Source organism: Myotis brandtii, unplaced genomic scaffold (assembly GCF_000412655.1).
Source record: "Myotis brandtii unplaced genomic scaffold, ASM41265v1 scaffold112, whole genome shotgun sequence".
NCBI lineage: Eukaryota > Metazoa > Chordata > Mammalia > Chiroptera > Vespertilionidae > Myotis > Myotis brandtii.
The window spans coordinates 2,748,040-2,766,175 of NW_005353838.1; the positions used below are offsets into that span (position 1 = coordinate 2,748,040).

Here is an 18,136-nt window from a genome sequence, read left to right on the forward strand (position 1 = left end):
TGTGTGTTTTTAATGCAGAAGAACAAGTGAGTCTGGATTCCCAAACTGTTTTCTAACTTTCTCCAGGACTTTGCATTTGTATCCCATAGGCATCTCAAAAGTTATTCAGGGTTAAAGCCAAACTCATTATCTTCCCTCCCCCTCTACTCCTCCTCATTGTTCCCCCATCTTATTGCTGAACATCACCATCTACAGTAACTAACCAAGCCAGAGATCTTGGGGAGATCACTTCCTCTTTATCCCCCACCCCATGATCAACAAGACAGCATATGCCAATGATTCTTTCTATGACATGGTACTCTAGTTTATCTCCATTTTCAGTTCTAATATTTTATCTGAGTTAATGCCATTAAATTGCACTAATTATTTTTTACTTGAAGAGATAAGGCAAATTATTATGCATTATTACTTTAGCACATGAAGCTGAAATTTTATTAAATCTTTGTAATAAGCTTGGAGTTGTGCAAATACAACATGCTTTTTAAGGATATTGGAAGCAAAATCAGTGTATTAGGAATTCATAAGATTGTTACACATTTGAAATCTCTCCCTGACTTCATATGTCCTTTGGTGTTCCGCTCTATTATATTAATTAGGACTAGGTTTGGAGCATATAGCAATAATAATAATAATAATAATAATAATAAATGGCTTAAGTAAGAATAAAGTTTATTTCTCATATAAAATAAGTCTGGAAGGAGGCAGTTGGAATCTGATTTGATGGCTCCATTGTGTCATTAAGGATACAGGGACATTCTGTCTTTTACAGCTTCCATCACTATGCACAGCTTCCATCTTCAAGATTATTTGCTGGTACAAAATAGCTGCTGGAGCTCCAGCCATCACATCAATGAAACAATGCCCCCAAAGAAGGAATAGTGGACAGAAAGATAGTTGCTCAGCAGCTGGGTCATCTCTCATTATGTAGCCTTTATGGACACCCCACAGCATTTTTACTTCATAAGCCAGAAGTGAGACACGGAGCCCCACCTCGCTGTAAGAAGGCTGGACAATGTCTTCTCTGTTATTTCAGGAGACAATGTACTCCACTTAAAGCTGGGGTTCTATCACTAAGGAAGAAAGGGGCAACAATGTTGGTACTGGCAACTAGGGGAGGAGGACAAGCAACTCTGTTCAGGATATATAAAACTCTCTTCAGAAAGGGCAGAAAAGCCTATTATTACTGGTACTATTGGTGTCTCTCTCAAGTCTCAGATACTGTTGCTATGTGGCTGGAAAGTATTTTTTATTAAAATACTTTCTGGAGCATATTTTTTATCCTGGTCAAGCATATTGAAGAATTAAGTATTCATCATCTGGTGTCTTCGGAGTAAAAACACTGCTTCAGAGTCCTGATTATACAATGACTATGATGTCTCCAATGAATTTATTTCTGTGTTGCTCATTTTGTTGTCTTCTGTTATTACAATGCTAGAGGCCTGGTGCACAAAATAGGGCACAGGGGGGTGGTCCCCTCAGCCCAGCCTGCGTCCTCTCACAGTCTGGGACCCCTTGGGGGATGTCCACCTGCTGGCAGTCGGACATCCCTCTCGCAGTCCAGGACCCCTCGCTCCTTATCACCCGCCTGCTTGCTGCTCCTTAGTGCTGCCACGGAGGCGGGAGAGGCTCCCACCACCGCTGCTGCACTCGCCAGCTTCCGGCTGAGCAGCGCTCCCCTTGTGGGAGAACACTGACCACCAGGGGGCAGTGTTGCATTGAGCATCTGTCCCCTGGTGGTCAGTGTGCATCAGAGCGACTAGTCGTTCTGCCATAACGATCGCTTAGGCTTTTATTGTATAGACTAGAGGCCCGATGCACAAAATTCATGCAAGGGACTCAGCCCTCACAGCCCCGGCTTCATCCGGAAGGTTGTCTGGAAGGATGTCCGGAAGGTCGTTCGGCTGTCCGGTATAATTAGCATATTACCCTTTTATTATTATAGATATTGTGATTAGGGTAATCTAGGGAATAAAATCAATGACTTCCATTTCTATGATGTCAATACTTTTAAAATTCTTACCTCTATTTAGCTTTGGTTTCATAAAACCTGATGCAATGATCATCATGGCCGTTTTATAGAGCAGAGAGTTGAAACAGAAAGTCACATGATTTTTTTCACTTGACAGCATGTCAGTTTAAATGTGGAAGCAGGTCCATGCATTAAAACCAGCAAATTTATCTACACTGGTTTTTCCCTTTTCATTCTCCACTTGCCAGCTCTCCTTTCCTAGGTCTTATTACCCCTCATCTCAGTTCTCTTTCCAGGAAAGTCATAAGTGGAATTAGCAAGGACCACACCTAAGGATGCAACTTATTACTCACAAATGACACATAAACTGGTGTTTTGAATGCACAGGTGTTTTACCTCTTGAAAGCAGAGGTGAAGCTATTGCCAATTAAAATCACAATGTCTATCTCTTCTACCCTTATTCCTGTCTTCTCTTCTGTGTAGCTGGTTTACTTTATCTATAATAATAAAAGCATAATATGCTATTTAGACCGGACTTCCTTCCGGACATCCTTCCATCCTTCCCGACGAAGCCGGGGTCGGAGGGAAGCCCTGGTCCCGGGTGCCAGAGGGAAGCCAGTGCCAGCAGCCAGGGAAAGGAAGGCCTACTCTTGCATGAATCTCATGCATCGGGCCTCTAGTTTGCATATAAATAAAGGTAGAAACTAATGTAGTCAAGTCAGACAAGTAAAACTTCTAGTGACAGGTGATTTCCTTCAGGTTTTTGCTCAAAAATCACCACTTGAGTGACATCTTCCATGGCAACCTTTATTAATGTCATTTCCCCATTACAACTTCTGACATTTCATATTCCTTTTCCTACTGGATTTTCTCTCCTTAACCTTCATCTCATGTAACATACTGTTTATTTTTGCTTATTTTTCTTGTTTATTGGCAGTCTCCTCCACTAGAAAATAAGTCTGTGGGCACAATGATTTTCTGTTTGTTTTGTTCACTCCTAAATCCCTAGAACATGGCTTGCCACACAGCGGGTGCTGGATAAATGAATTTTATTGCATGTTTCATAAGAGTATATTAGGAACTTAATTGTTCCAGCATTCAGTTTATTTTTGTACCACTTGTTTAAGTGGTACCATTTAAGTAAGTATAATTTTAAACTAAGGAAATCCTTGGTTCAGCTGACCTTCTAGTTCTGTCTTGTTACTATTGGAGCTTACTACAAATGCCAGTTTTCTCTACATTTTGACAGTTTTTGATTACTTCCTGTTTGAACTAAATGTAAATTTTCTTCTCTTTGGATATCCTCTTAATTTTCCCAGGGACATAATCACAGTCAGTCCCATTTTAAAATAGTTTGATGTTACAAATTTAATCCTGGGTTAAATTTTGTTCAGTGGAACAGTAACTACATTATAATACAGTTTTGTTACAATACCGTTAGGTAAGAATATATGTTATTTCTATTTAAAACTAATGGTATATGAAAACGGGGCAATTCTATCCATATGTATGTTCTAGCATCAGAAGGTAAATTGATGGCTTCTTACTTAGTTTATTTTGTAAAACATGTATTTATAGAATTGGTGACTGATCATTTTGAAGCACTCCAAACTGAGCCATCCCTATAGAGTTTAAAATATATGTATAATGGCAAAGCCTCTTCAATTAGAGTATCTTAGAAACTCGAATTGAAGAACAAAAATATGATTGTCATTTAGCTTAAAGGATAATTACACCTTAGCTCCATGTGAATTTTCTAGATAATACTTCCCAATGATAACAGTATGTCTTCCCAGCTCAAATGCTAACATTGTTTGTATTGGAGCAAGTAAAATGTCATTTTCTGTGGCTCTTTTCATTTAAAGATTACCTTGTGCATATCTTCTGAGTAAACTGAAGTCATGAAGTCATTTGTATACCTTAGTCTGGAGACTGATGGCTTCAGGTTGGTTCAATGTCATGGCCTTTTCAACACTGCCAATAAATAACCTTGTTTTTCACTTGTTTGCACGGCAAGTTCTGTAATTGATAGTGTATGTGCCTGAAGAGTTAGGTATTTGGCAAGTAATAAGCATAAGCCCATGAGAGCAAACTACAAGAGAATAAACATTGATGGGTTAATAGTGTGGACATCAGTGAACTCAGACATTCATTAGGTGTTGAGATAAACAAAGCAAAGAAGCATTTAAAAAAATACAACAGGAGAAAAAGGGAACCTGGTTCTACTTGCATAGAAAGGTTGGTTGTACTTGGCTGTCTTGTTTTTGCTTTCTGGTAAATAGATAATTTTAGATTATGTTTTCAATATCATGCCAGTTTCATTAATCACCCCATCTTTCTGTCTCATTGATTTTAAGAGCTCTTTCTTCATGGAGAGGAAGGCTTTATCTTATATGCAGCAAACTACTTCTGTATTGCTGGTGCAGCCCCTTGATGTAATTCGGTTGCATTCATCTAACCTAATTACATCTTATAGCCCCTCCTCCAAAAAATGATTACACATTTTTGGAAGATCAGAAGCTGGGAAGGCATGAAGGCAGGCTTCATTAAAATCAGAAACTGCTGATCAAAACTTAACTGCATAAAGATCAATTCCTTCTTTGTAAATAACTCAAAGGATAACTTCTCTATCCTAATTAGAAGATAAATAATATATAAAGATGTACCACTCTTTAAAGGGTACAGTTTGATCATTTGTGCTATTAGTATTGAGTAATGGTAAACTGAATTGTGAGTTCCCTTCTGAATTTTAATATATGAAAGTGACTGTAATGGAAAAGGGGTAATTATTTTCCTAAAGTAAAATATCATCAAATTTTCATCAGTATTTAATTTAGAAAATTTTAATATTTAATACCAAACACAATATAAAACTTGAACCTCACAGATAGAAGACCCATTGGAAAGCAATTACTCACTTTGTGACTTTTACTCAAACATCATAAAATTGGACAAAATTAGCTTTTTATTATACTGATTACTAATAATGCTGTAATTGGATTGAATAAGAGTGACTTAATTATGTCAGTGATTCAAAAAATCTAAATTGCAGTGGAAAACTAAAATCCTTTCAAAAAGAGGAAAAAGGGGGGTCTCCCTCTGCTGTTGGATTTCTGTTTGTGGGTGTCAGAATCTGCAAATTGATCAGAGCATGGTTTAACTAGGATCTTGTCTTTAAGGAGAAAAAAAGGAGTTGAAGAGGTTGGTGAAATGAAGGACTTGAAGTGATCATAGGAATTATTCAGTCCAACTCCTAATTTCACACATGAGCAACCAGATGGATGAACTGACTTACCCACTGTCACCCCACTGGTTAGTGGTAGACTGAGGTCTGACAGCGGGCTCTTGTGTCCATTCTGATTCCTTCTTCTCTATCTTGTGTTCTTTCAGTAATTGCAGGGATTGGGAATTTACGGAACTTTGGTTTCTCTACTTCTAGATTCTCCTGCCTTTCATAAAAGTGGTGTTCTCAATTTATATAGTTGAACATTGCAGGTGTTTGGCTGCTTTACAAGTCTCTGATTTTTATATTTTCCTGCAACGTTCTCAGATAAAAATAGCACAATACAATTTTTTCTTTGAACATATTCACTCGTAGAAATAATGCATCTTCCATGGCCCTATATGGCCACATCTAGATAAAAGATTTAGGAGTTTGGGAAACATAAAACTGTTTATTCATAATATATTTGGACTCATGATTCATATAATATTGTTGTAGGTTTTTGGATATAACACACAGATATGGTGGCAAGATAACATTAAAAAGCAAGTCAAACTTCATACATAAGAAAAATCAAACCTAAAGTTCCCAAGATTTTTAAACGAGAGAGAGTGAGCTATGGCTTTTCACCATTTTCTTATGTAATTCCTTTAAAGTGTTCTCAGAAAAAATGATTTTTAAGTAGATAGAACCTTGTTTGAGGTCTATTCATTTAAAGAAATGATGACTTATAAAAATCCTGAATGTCTCTTAGGCTGTATGGTCTCAAAGGGCAACCCTTATTCTCTTCCCATCATTGGGGGTGATCTGATTAAACATTGGGTATCACCACCTTGGCAAAAAGAGTCTTCCCACCTTCGACCTGATGCAGTTCTATGGTTTTGGATTCTTGGGACTAATTTTGGTGTGTGGTAAAGTCTGGAAAAGGTAGAGGAGGGAATGTATCAAATTGAGTAGCAGCTATAGTTGATGTGTCCTTGCACATGCTGAATATTGTTTATTCAGTAAATAGATTTAAAGGAACTCGTTTCCTGAGAACCTAAGCTAATCCCATTGTGTGTATCTGTTGCCATAGGAGCCTTGAATTGGTCAGGATGAGCACTAACCTGCAGTTATGTAGCAAAGAGACCCAGAAGCACAGTGGCTTAAAGAACAAAGAAGTTTATTTCTGCTTCATGGAACAACCCAAATATGAGTAGCCTAGGCCAGTAGGGCAACTCTGCTCCATGTGGTCTTTGGAGACTTGGTTCATTTCACTTTGTTGATTTGCTATCCTTGGTGGAGTGGTTCTCAAACTCATTGGTTTCAGGAACCCTTTACACTTGTAACAGTTATACAGGATTTTGAAGACCTTTTGTTTTTATTAGTCATGTCTATCAGTAATATTTGTATTAGAAATTAAAACTGATAAATTTTAAAAACATTTATTTATTTACAAGTAGCAAGAATAAATCATTACATGGTAACATAAATAACATTTTAAGAAAAGCATATTTTATAAAACAAAAGGTAGATATTTTTGCAATGCTTTTTTGGCAATCCTTTCTAACATCTGGTTTTAGTGGAGGAGAGCTGGATTCTCATTCCTGCTTCTACATCCAATCTATTGTGATGTGGGGTGTTTTGAGGGGGAAAGGAGGAGTGGGGGTTGAAGTATATGAAGAAAGTCAAGAAGACATGGAGTTAGAAATGGCAGAAATATCCTATTAGTGTTTTTTAGAATCCTATAGGTATTCTTCGTTAATACTACACCAAAACTTGACAAGAAGTAATTTCTTTAATGTTAGTGAACTTTTTGTACTTGGTTACATTCACATCCATTGATCTATCATTCCCCTTTGCATGCATGATTATTTAATGTCAGGAATTGGTCATTTGGGAATTATTTGTTCGCTGAGTTACACAGGTCTTTCAAATGTTGACACATCTCATTATAAATATCAAAAACATATTTTTTAATGTTTTCACAGAAAAGTTTTTAACTAATTGGAGGCTGTTAAGCATGTATGTATTTTCTAGAATACTATTTGCTTGAAAGCTTGAATTGTATCATCAGCAACAAATATTTTCATTTGATTTTCTTGAAGTGACAATCTCACTTGTTCATTTTAAAGAAAATGTCTACAAATACTCAATTCAGAATAATAAGCCTTTCTGATTTAAAAAAAAAGCCAAATGTTTACTCACATTTTATTCTAAGTTCTTTGTTTTGTTTTTTCATGTTTTCTCTATTTTCATATCACTTCTTTCTGTCCTGAGTAAACCTTAAAGATAGGAATGAGAAGACCATTCTATACGTGGCAGTGGCCCTTTTATTACCAGCCCTCCATTTCTGGTGGGGCTCCTGCCTTCTGGGAGGCTGTGTGGCTCCAGCAGCCATATGAGTCCTTGTGAAGAACACAGAAAACTCTTCAGATAGACCTTTTGGTTAGTTGCTCACTGGAGCAACAGTACGCAGCCCAGCTCCTTGGAGTAGCTCCTGTTTTCATAGGATTAAAAACGAAGACCCTCTCTATGTATCCAGATGTGCAAGTTTGGGGATCTTATGATGGAATTCTCCCTTTCTTCTCTCTCATCTGGCTCCAGTCCCAGTTTGGCTCTCTTTCTTTCTGCTTGACAAAACTGTATCCTATTCATGAAAAGCAGCTGTTTGATTTGAAAATATTGTGCAGGGATTAATGACTTACACAGCTAGTACATGGTTGAGAGAAGCTTGAATTCTCTGCCACCATGGTCTGTTCTCCTTATAGCATTTGTGAAGTTTACAGTGAGCATGTCACACAGCAAAGCAAGAACTGACAAGTGACAAGAACTGACAAGAACTGTCTAGCTTGCCTGACAGCAAGACGGAGCCCAATTACCACATGTGTACTTCTTCATCACTTGCCTCTTTCCGCTGATCCATATTGCTCTTATTCACAAGCCATAGCCTGTATTCTGTTGCCTTTTGTGTGCTTAGAACTCTCCTTAAACATTGATATTTGGTTAAAATAATTAATACCAAAAAATGTAAAACCACTATGACACATAATGGGCACTTTTTGAACATTGAGAACTAATTTTGAACATTGAGAACTAATTTATGGACTACATACACCCTTTTCAAAGAAGCTGGAGTTCATTGGAGAGGAAGACCTACAAAGAGCTGCACAAAGTGATTTCAGGAAGCAGGAGGCCAACAGACTAGTGCCTGGAAGATTGATCAGGAGGCGTCGAGGCAGAGGGGTGGAGATGACAGGTGGCACGCAGACAAGGAGACCCAGGAGTTAAGGCACACGGATGGGAATCAGTGGACATGCACAGCAAGGCGCTTAGCATGGAGAGAGCAGGGGATGTTTCCTGGGAAGAGTGGACTTCATCTTGCATGGTCACCAGGGACCAAGCCGTCCTCCAGGAGCAAGGACAGTGAGGCAGAAGCATTTTACCTTCTCAGATGGGAAAGAGGAAGAGGCTCTCTTTTTTTTAATCCTAGAGAATAATGCAAGGAAATGATGATTAGGAAAAGTGATGTGCTGGAAATAAGACATGGCTTCTGAAAGATAGGGAAGCCCATGTTCTATCTGGCAGTTCCTCCCCACCTTCTGCTTGCGTGTCCTTCTGGCTTCGGCTACGATGACACCTCCTGGCGAAGCCTTCCCCTCCCACCTCACCCTCCATGACTGGGCTGGGTGTCTTTTTGTGTACGACTTCTCTGCATCCTGTGGATACCCTGCTATATCATATAATTGTTTGGATTACCCAGGAGATGGCAAATTCTCCGAAAATGGAGAACTTGTCTTATTGCATCTTCATGCTTAGCAGGATTCCTAATTCATGGTAGCCACTCAATAAATACTTGAAAGAGTGAGTGGGTGAGGAGGATACAATAATATTAGCACAAAGATATTAGGGCCTAGTTGATTTGAAAGTGGTAAGGAAGAGGGGACCTTCAAAATAAGAGTAAGTGGATGGGTGGCAAAATGGTTGCTCACCGCATAATGAATGCAAGGTTTATTCTAGATTATCTGCTCATCTTATTATTTTCTCACGCCACATTCTCTTAATTGAGAATTTAGAATTAAATTGTTAATGATTTGTTTATACTTTAAATGTCACTGTCAACATGTAAATACTCTGAAGGCAGCTATTTCATATACTAGCTTTTAGTTTAAAGTTAATTAGAATTCTTGAATAATTTGAGCCTAGCAATATATCATTTATGCTGTTAGTCTTGTTTGTGAACAGAAAGGAAAAGTGTGTGTTTTTTAAATGAGATCTGTTAAAAGTACATGAACTTTGGCTTTTTATGATTTTAATAAGACCTGTTTATTGCAGAAAAAAATATAGTTATAATTACTTGTGTAATCTAATAATGACATACAAACATTTATGAAAAAAATGTAAAAATCACCCGAGATAATCATTACTTATACATAATCACTAAGTAACTTTTGGCAAATATTGCCAGGCATTGTTCATGACACACTTGGTGTGTGTGTGTCTAAATATATGCCCACTTTAAATAATGTACACTGTTTATTCTGCATGGAATCTAATTGTAACCTAAAATGTGAATATGCCTGTTGCATCTCTTTAGCCCATCTGATGTGGTGGACAGTTCCATGCACCTCTGACAGTATCCCACCTCAGATATAAGCTGTGCTATATCTCTGTTCCCGCTTTTCCCAAAGCCACAAAGGTCACCTAAACACAGGAAGGTACAACCTAGAAATATGGAGCCATTCATTAATACTGAAACCTCAATCAGTGGGGGTTGGGGGGGTAGTTATAGGATAAATGCCCAGCCTCCCCACCCCACTTCCCAGTCCTGTGTTGGGAAAGTTATAAGTGGAACTGAGATGCCTGCAGCAGTAATCAGCTTGGTCCTGAAAACCATAATGGATTATCTCCCTCATCTACCTTACTTTCCCCATTTCTCTGTTCTGTTTCCTGGGATCACCTCTCAAATAAACAACCTGAATCCATACCCTCATCTCAGGATCTGCTCTCATAGAATCCCATGTAAGCACATGCTAACCTCCCATTATTGAAGTTAGGTTTGAATTTGTATTACTAGAAAAAGTAATAGTGTAAATCCATGCACAAATGCCTTTATATATAGGTCTAATTAGTTTTTTTACAATCAGTGTTGGGTCAAAGGATATGCAGAATTTAAAGACCAAACTACTTCCTAGAAAGGTTATTAAATTTGTAGAGTGTTATTTAAATTTGTAGACTCTATACACTGCTGACTTCTGTGTGCTAAATTCTTTAAATATTTTCCAGACATGGGTAAAAAAAAAAATCTGTGGTATTTTTGCATATGTTTTTGGTCATATATATTTTTCTCTATTGTGTTTCCTGTTTATTATTCTTCTCCCCATTTTTCTCATTGGGTGTTTTGATATTTTAATAAATTTTTGTGGGCTCTTTGCATATTAGAAATAGTAACTTTTGTAATATATTATAATTTCTTTAAATAATCTTTTGACTAATTCTGTGCTTCTTAATAGTCTCTCTCATTGGCTTCATTCCCAAATTTTACTCTCTCTCTCTCTCTCTCTCTCTCTCTCTCTTCAAATTTTACTCTCTCTCTCTGTCTTTCTCCCTGTGTTGACATTCTCACCATTTTCCCCTCCTTCTAGGCCTTTCACCTCTGTTGACGTTCTCACCATTTTCCCCTCCTTCTAGGCCTTTCACCTCATTTTTTTCTCATCTCTTTCCTTCATCTGTTTCCTTTCTCCCTAATTTCTGTTCTAAACATGAAATTGATTGATCAGTCCATTCTGCTTTGCAGTGATTCTCCTTGGGTGTGGAGGAGAGTCCACATCTGAACCAGTGGGAGAGTTGGGTTTTTTAAGCTTCCTGTTACTCAGACTCTTGATAATCACAGTCACAGTTAGTTAGAGGGTGTGTGTGTGTGTGTGTGTAATCTCTCAGCTAAGCAGAGGCAGAAAAAATTGGGAATCACTGGCTGGCAGGTCTTAGAAGGCATGGAAATGCGACTCACATTTCTCTTCCCTTTGTTTCTATGGTTAAACCCACAGAGACCCTGTGCCCTCAGGGCTCATCTCCAAGGAACTCCTATTTATGTATGCTTGGCAGCTCAGCAAATTACTTTCTAAATTGATTGCTGAATATGCTGAAGGCACTTGCTTGACCAGGTCTAGAGGACCAGCATCTTTTTAAAAGCCCGATCAATAGGAAAGGCTGCTATCTTTATATAATGCCTCAGGGTCAAGTCCAAATTATATTTGCACATCAGGGGAGCTTTCAAAGCTCAGGGAGATGCCAGGGGCCTCCAGGAAGGAGTCACTGGTCTGCATTGTAGATTTATAGTCACATTTCTACTGACTCAGGAAAGGAGGAAAGGATACTCTTATATCCTGGGAGCACTCTAGCCAACTCACCACTGACCAGCAGCATCTTCAGGCTTCATTCTTTTTAATTTATCAATTTTTAAACTCACAACACATGAAATATTTCTTTGCATTCTGAGTTCTTTTACAATGTGCATTAAATATTATTTTGAATGGATTTAATTTATATTAATTCACTTAAATCTACAGTTGAATGTTTCTGAAAGGAATTTGCAATGTTTATGTAATAGCATTATTAATATAGATATTAACATAAAAGTTACACATAAAACGAAAAATAAGCAAAGATTTTAAAGACAATCACAGTTGCTATGACTGAGCTATAGAATTAGATTTTAGCTTCCAAAACCAAGGTAAAAAGATAGTAGGGTGCCCTAACCGGTTTGGCTCAATGGATAGAGTGTCGGCCTGCGGACTCAAGGGTCCCAGGTTCGATTCCGGTCAAGGGCATGTACCTTGGTTGCAGGCACATACCCAGGAGAGAGTGTGCAGGAGGCAGCTGATCGATGTTTCTCTCTCATCGATGTTTCTAACTCTCTATCCCTCTCCCTTCCTCTCTGTAAAAAAAAAAAACAATAAAATATATATTTTTTTAAAAAGATAGTAGGGTAACATAATTCTCACTTGGTAAGAGGAAGCATACTAAGTATTCACAGAAGGGAAGTACTTTTTTCCCCTTGGACTACATTTAAAAGGAAAAATATCATATGGAACTTACCCATTTGACTTAGGGTTACTTAGTGCTAACCTTTCTAATATAAACCCATTGCAGACTGGAAGCATTTTTCTCATGGTTATTTCTTACAATAAATCCTCGATGTAATCCGAAGGAAAAAGTTGATGTACCTGCATTGATACATCATTATCACCCAAAGTTTATAGTTTATATTAGGGTTCACTCTTAGTGTCTCACATTCTATGCTTGGACAATGAAAGGACAAAGCAGAAATGAACTCTCCTCCACTTTATCTTGTAGGGCTGGGCCCTGAGCCTAAACCCCCTCCCCTTTCTGAGAGTGACCACAGGAATGCCAGTAATATCCTAACTCCCCTAGCCACCACCTGAGTGGACCAATGAAGCTCCAGGAACGCAGCTAAGGTCCTAATAAGGCCATAGTGGGGGAGGGCTCAAACCTCAGAATGTGCTCGTCACTTCCTGACCTTTGTGCTGTAAAACCCTGCTGAAAAACCCTGACCAGAGTGACCAATCTCTGTAACTCACGTCACTTACCTAAGCCCACCCAAATGACTAGCCCTATATAACCTTTGTTCTCTTGGGACTCGGGGCTCTCTTGCATCCAGTAATGGAGGCAGAGGGACCAAGCCCGGGCTTGAATAAAAGACTCTATGCTTTTGCATCGGACTTGGCGCTCCCTGGTGGTGTCTTGAAATCTGGGCATAACGGATAACACTGCCTTGAATTTGGTGACAATCCTTCTTCATGATAGGTGGTATAGAAACTGAAAGGTAGATTTTTAAAACTGTTACTTTTCAGAAGTATGTCAAATGAAACTTTGAAAAAGTAAGCCCAAACCTATCTAACTCTAGATGGTAAAGTAAAATGTTCAGATCTGATATATTTTTTGTTCACTATGAAACCTCTACAGAACTGCTGATAAAAAGAAGAAACTAGATAAAAGAGCAGATTTACTGACACTTAAAAAAAGCTTCTTTAATTTTCTTCTTTAAAAAATCATGGAGTAAATAGCACTGAGGTCTTATGCATATGGTCAAAATGCAAAGGAAGGTGGCAGGGTGACCACCAGCGGCGTGTCTGACCTCCATCCTGGTGTTGGGGTTGGGTTTGCTCAGGGTAAGAAGAGCCACAGAAGACTTCCACAGGACACCATTACTGATCAATATGCTTGTTGCCAAGTTGTGTCTCAAGTGATGTGTTTGGGAGCAGATGTGCATGAGATAATGAAAAATCCCATTATACATTGTGGCTTCGGTGGAGAATGTTAGAAGTCATTTTGAATCTACTGTGTTATGGTCTTAGTCTTGCTCAGATGCTTTATAAGTCTTCGTAGATTGAAATTAGTTGATGTGTAGTTTAATAGCTATTAAGCACCATTTATTAAGCCTTGTCTCATGATGCCGTATGAGTCAGCTCAGAATGCCATAACAAAATACCACAGACTGGGTGGCTGAAAGAACAGAAATTTACTTCTCATGGTTCTGGAAGTTAGAAATTCCAGATGGAGGTCCTGCAGAGTTTAGTTTCTGGTGGGAGCTCTCCTCCTGACATGCCACCTTCTCACTGCAGCCCTCACACGTGAGGAGAGGAAATCCATATGATTGGATTACAGGAGAGTTAACAAGATTATGTGCTCTCTTGAGGGTGGTTACACCTCTGAAGGGTCTGGGAAAGAGGATTACTCTGGCATTTCAAAGGAGTGTTAACCTAGATGCCCAAGAACAATGGGCAGGGCTGCTTAAGCAAAGGTAAACCTTTTATAGGCCTAGGGTGTGACTACCCATCTGGACCTCCCCAGGTGGGAATTTAAGGTTAGATCACCTTGTGAGGTTAATTTCAGTCACTGAAATTGTCAAATTTATTAGCCCCTTTCTCATTCACATCCTCATCCTCACTGGTACAGGGTGAAAGGATATGTGTTGCTTTCAGGGAGACAGCTACATTATCACACTACAGAGGGCAGCAACCCTGATCTTACAGGATCTGGGACAAAATAAGGAAGTTAGGTCAGTACAAATACATCTGACACTAATCTTTCAGTGACATTTTGAGATACATAAACACATATGGATTGGATTAGTGACCATGTTCCTTAATAATGGACAAATGTATGTAGATGTATATCAAAATGTATATGAATGTGAACCACAAAGTGCTATAGCTATAGATCAGAGATGCAAAAGAATTACAAACTTACTATAAAAATATGAGAAAGTTTGTGTTGGTATTATTGGATTATTCAGCAGTCTGTTTAAATCTTCACTAACTCCTCCCTGTTCATTACAAATGTGTTGAGTCTGTGTGTACAATTAGATGTCCTATCTGATTATACAATGTTGTAAACCAAGCATGTCAAACTCAAAGGCTAACACGGGCCAAATAAACAAGGTTTAAGTTAATGTGGGCCACAAAAAAACAAAAGCGACAATTTTCATAGAAACATAGGCTTATTTCGATAGAGATATGCTGAATACAAAGGGCTGAAATAAATGAGTAATCATTAACATAAAATAATAGAACATTTTAATAAAAATTAATATTTTTTTGAACATAAACTTACCAGACACTGAATAACTGCACAAATTAATAAGTGTAACACAAATAAACCTATTTTTCTTGTTCTCCAAAAGTGAAATATTTCCTGTTGCGCATACCAAACCAATCAGTACAAGACTAATGACATGGCAATCGGCTGCTAAAATATGCACTGCCAGTATTAGTGGAGAGAAATGGTGCGCCTGTGCGTAAGGTGCATAAGGGAAATGAATACAGCACGATTATAGTAGTCAGTCATTAGCGAACATTGTAGTTCGTTATTCATAATTATGTATAACATAATTATTGTAAAAATTAAGTTACGAAATTTTTATTAAAACGTTTCTTGCATGCCGTTATATTGGCTGGGTCGTAAAAATATTCATTGTGGGCTGCATGCCCCCGAGAGTTTGACATGCTTGCTGTAAACCAAGTAATTGCTGTCAAGTCAAGAATGATTGTTTTGTCTTTAAAAGACCAGGGGGTGGAGTGTGCCCTGAGAGCTAATTCCCTCAGGCCTGGAATTAGTCTGAGGTTTCCTACTGAAACAAGAAGTATGCCTGCCTGTTACTGAACCTTGTTTAAGGCATGGGACAATTGATTAATAATGTTGCTTTGTAAACATTGGATTGGAGGAGTTTTAGGGTACATTGTTCATTGATAACAATGAGGTCGATGATTTGCATCTGGTTTAGGTGAGACCTCTGAAGGGCCCTGAGGCTCATTCATAGCGGGAATGTCTCTTTGTGACCAGCAAAATATTAAGACACCAGCTAGGACTCTATCCCAGAAGTAGCCTGAAATACTACCAGTTGAGTATAGATTACCCAGAGAGAATATGTGATGGGATACTAATTGCTTTAATATCTTATTCTTAAGTCCTTCAGTTCTCACAGAGGTAGATTATTGAAATACCCAAATATTGCGGATTGGCGGAAGAACCTGTCATAAATATCTCATCCTGCTTCTTTCCCAAAATATGTAAAATATGTTTCTTTGTCATTTTTTAGACACCCTGGCTGTGGAATACAAGGCACTGCTGGTACAACTACCCCTATCAGGTAAGGAGCCATTGCTGTCTGGGTTTTTATACACATACAGTATCTTCCTTCGGTGAGTTTTCTGATTAAGGCAGGTCCATTAGGTTGGGCAGCCGCCTGGCTTTTTGGTCGTCTGCCCCCACACCTGTGGCTTGAGGCTGCATGTAGCCTAGTGAGGGAAGTAGTTTGTGTTCTGAGTGAAGCTCAGAATCAGAGCTTAATTGCTTTAGCAGATGGAGTAAGTGTGGAAAGGTGCATTTGCTGGAGAGCAAGATACAATCAGTTCAGCAGGTGGATGATTCCTGTTTCTAACAGTTGATCTGCTTTTAATTACTGAGGAAAGGCTGTCAACAGTCCAGGCCTGTCTCAGTACCGAGGGGGCAAAGCTCGTGTGGGGCTGTAGCAGGCCTGCTGACTCCAGTTCACGGTGTGGCTTAGGAGTAGCCTCTAAGTATGTGAATCAAGCACCATTTCCTTGAGCACAGAAAAATGGGCGTGTACCATTACACATAGACACACACACACACACACACACACACACACACACACACGAGAGAAAAAAAGATCATGGAAAATGAGATGAGATTAGAATCGTATCCCAGAAAGGGAGTATTTCAGATTCCTGCCCACTGATGTACCTTTGCCTTTGTCCATGAATTCAGAAATATTAGCGTGTCTGCTAGTCCCTAGATCAGTTACTATTTGAATATCAAAGTTGGGACTTTTCTAGAAATTTCTTACTGAAAAGTTTCTAGATCAATTGGGATATGAAACAAATGCAACCAGGTATTTTGGTGATACAACAAGGAGACATACATTATGAGAAGCAACTTGGATATTTGAGTTTGGGATTTGTTAGGGCTGTCTTTTTGGTGCACATAGGTTAATGGGGAGCAGGTGTGCCCTGTGTCTTCTCTATCACCCACAGTGTCTAAACGGGGTGGGAACTGGTGTTGGATACTCCTTGGGCAAATTTAAGGTTAGGGACATGTTGAAGTGCATTTCCATCTCTTTTATGTAGTTTATTCAGATTAGAAAATAATGTAAATAAGCATAACACGGTTCGAGAGAGCTGAGTATTCCAGGGTCATTTCATAGAGACTAAAGCAACATTGAAACCCAGTCGCTGTTGAACACAATTGTAATTCCCAGGCCCAACTGCTGTTTTACTATCTTAAATACTTGGAATATTGTCATTTACAGCTCTCCTTGTGTCCTGTAATGGTACACTGAGTGGAAAAATCCCTTTATATCTAGAATTCTATTTATAAAAACACATCAAAGCCTTCCAGGAACCTTAACTCGACTGCTGGTGTAGCAGCTGCTCTAATGCACTGCATTTATGAGGTAAATTCCGTCCCGTGAACTGCATTGAGACAAATGCCAGATGAAATGTAATACCCACTCTTCTTCATAACTATAATGTGATCTGAAATAACTTTCACATTAATGGCTGGAGCTGAGCAATTGCTTATTTCTGAGAAAATGATTTGCTAGAGCAGTGGCTCAAAATGTAGCTGCAGACTCTTTCACAGATAGAACTATAGATTCCACCTGATAATGTGAGGGTCTCTCTGGTATATACAGTTATGTTTATATAAAATGAAAAGCTTCTTTAGTATAGAAGGAAAGATACCATATGTGGGGATTCAGATTAAGATTGTCTTCTACTGATAAGACATCATTGCTTATCAGTGAATAATTCGGCAATTAACTCCCAAAATCTAGGACCCATTAATGATCTCTCATGGAAACAGTGGTCATTCTTTTTGAAAATATTTTTTTTATTGATTTCAGAGAGGAAGGGAGAGGGAGAGAGAGATAGAAACATCAATGATGAGAGAGAATCATTGATTGGCTGCCTCCTGCACACCCCCCACTGGAGATCGAGCCCGCAACCCGGGCATGTGCCCTTGATTGGAATCGAACCTGGGACCCTTCAGTCCACAGGCCAACACTCTACCCACTGAGCCAAACCAGCTAGGGCCAGTGTTCATTCTTGATACTTTTCTTATACTAATAAAAAAATGAATGGCTTTCTTTTTGTGTTTGTGGGGAAAAAACATTAAACAGCATATAATTATTACGCATGTAATTATAGCGTTTTGTGGATAAGCATATTTTCATAAATATATAGGTTATAGTTCAGAGGCAGTCTCATGCCTTAAGAACACTTTTTTTTAATGTATATATTTTTATTGATTTCAGAGAGGAAGGGAGAAGGAGACAGAGATAGAAAATCAATGATGAGAATAATCATTGATCAGCTGCCTCCTGCACACCCACACTAGGAATTGAACCCGAAACCTGGGCA

At 38.6% G+C, this 18,136-nt stretch overlaps 1 protein-coding gene across 2 annotated transcripts in view; it reads left to right on the forward strand.

Moving 5' to 3' along the window:
- The window catches only part of CERS6 (ceramide synthase 6), a 276,337-nt gene that overhangs the window by 188,474 nt on the left and 69,727 nt on the right, over window positions 1–18,136 (forward strand). For both annotated transcript variants that reach the window (XM_005857533.2, XM_005857534.2), the window contains exon 5: window positions 15,793–15,843. In XM_005857533.2, coding sequence (XP_005857595.1) covers window positions 15,793–15,843 — 51 coding nt within the window. The remainder of the gene's footprint in view (window positions 1–15,792; window positions 15,844–18,136) is intronic.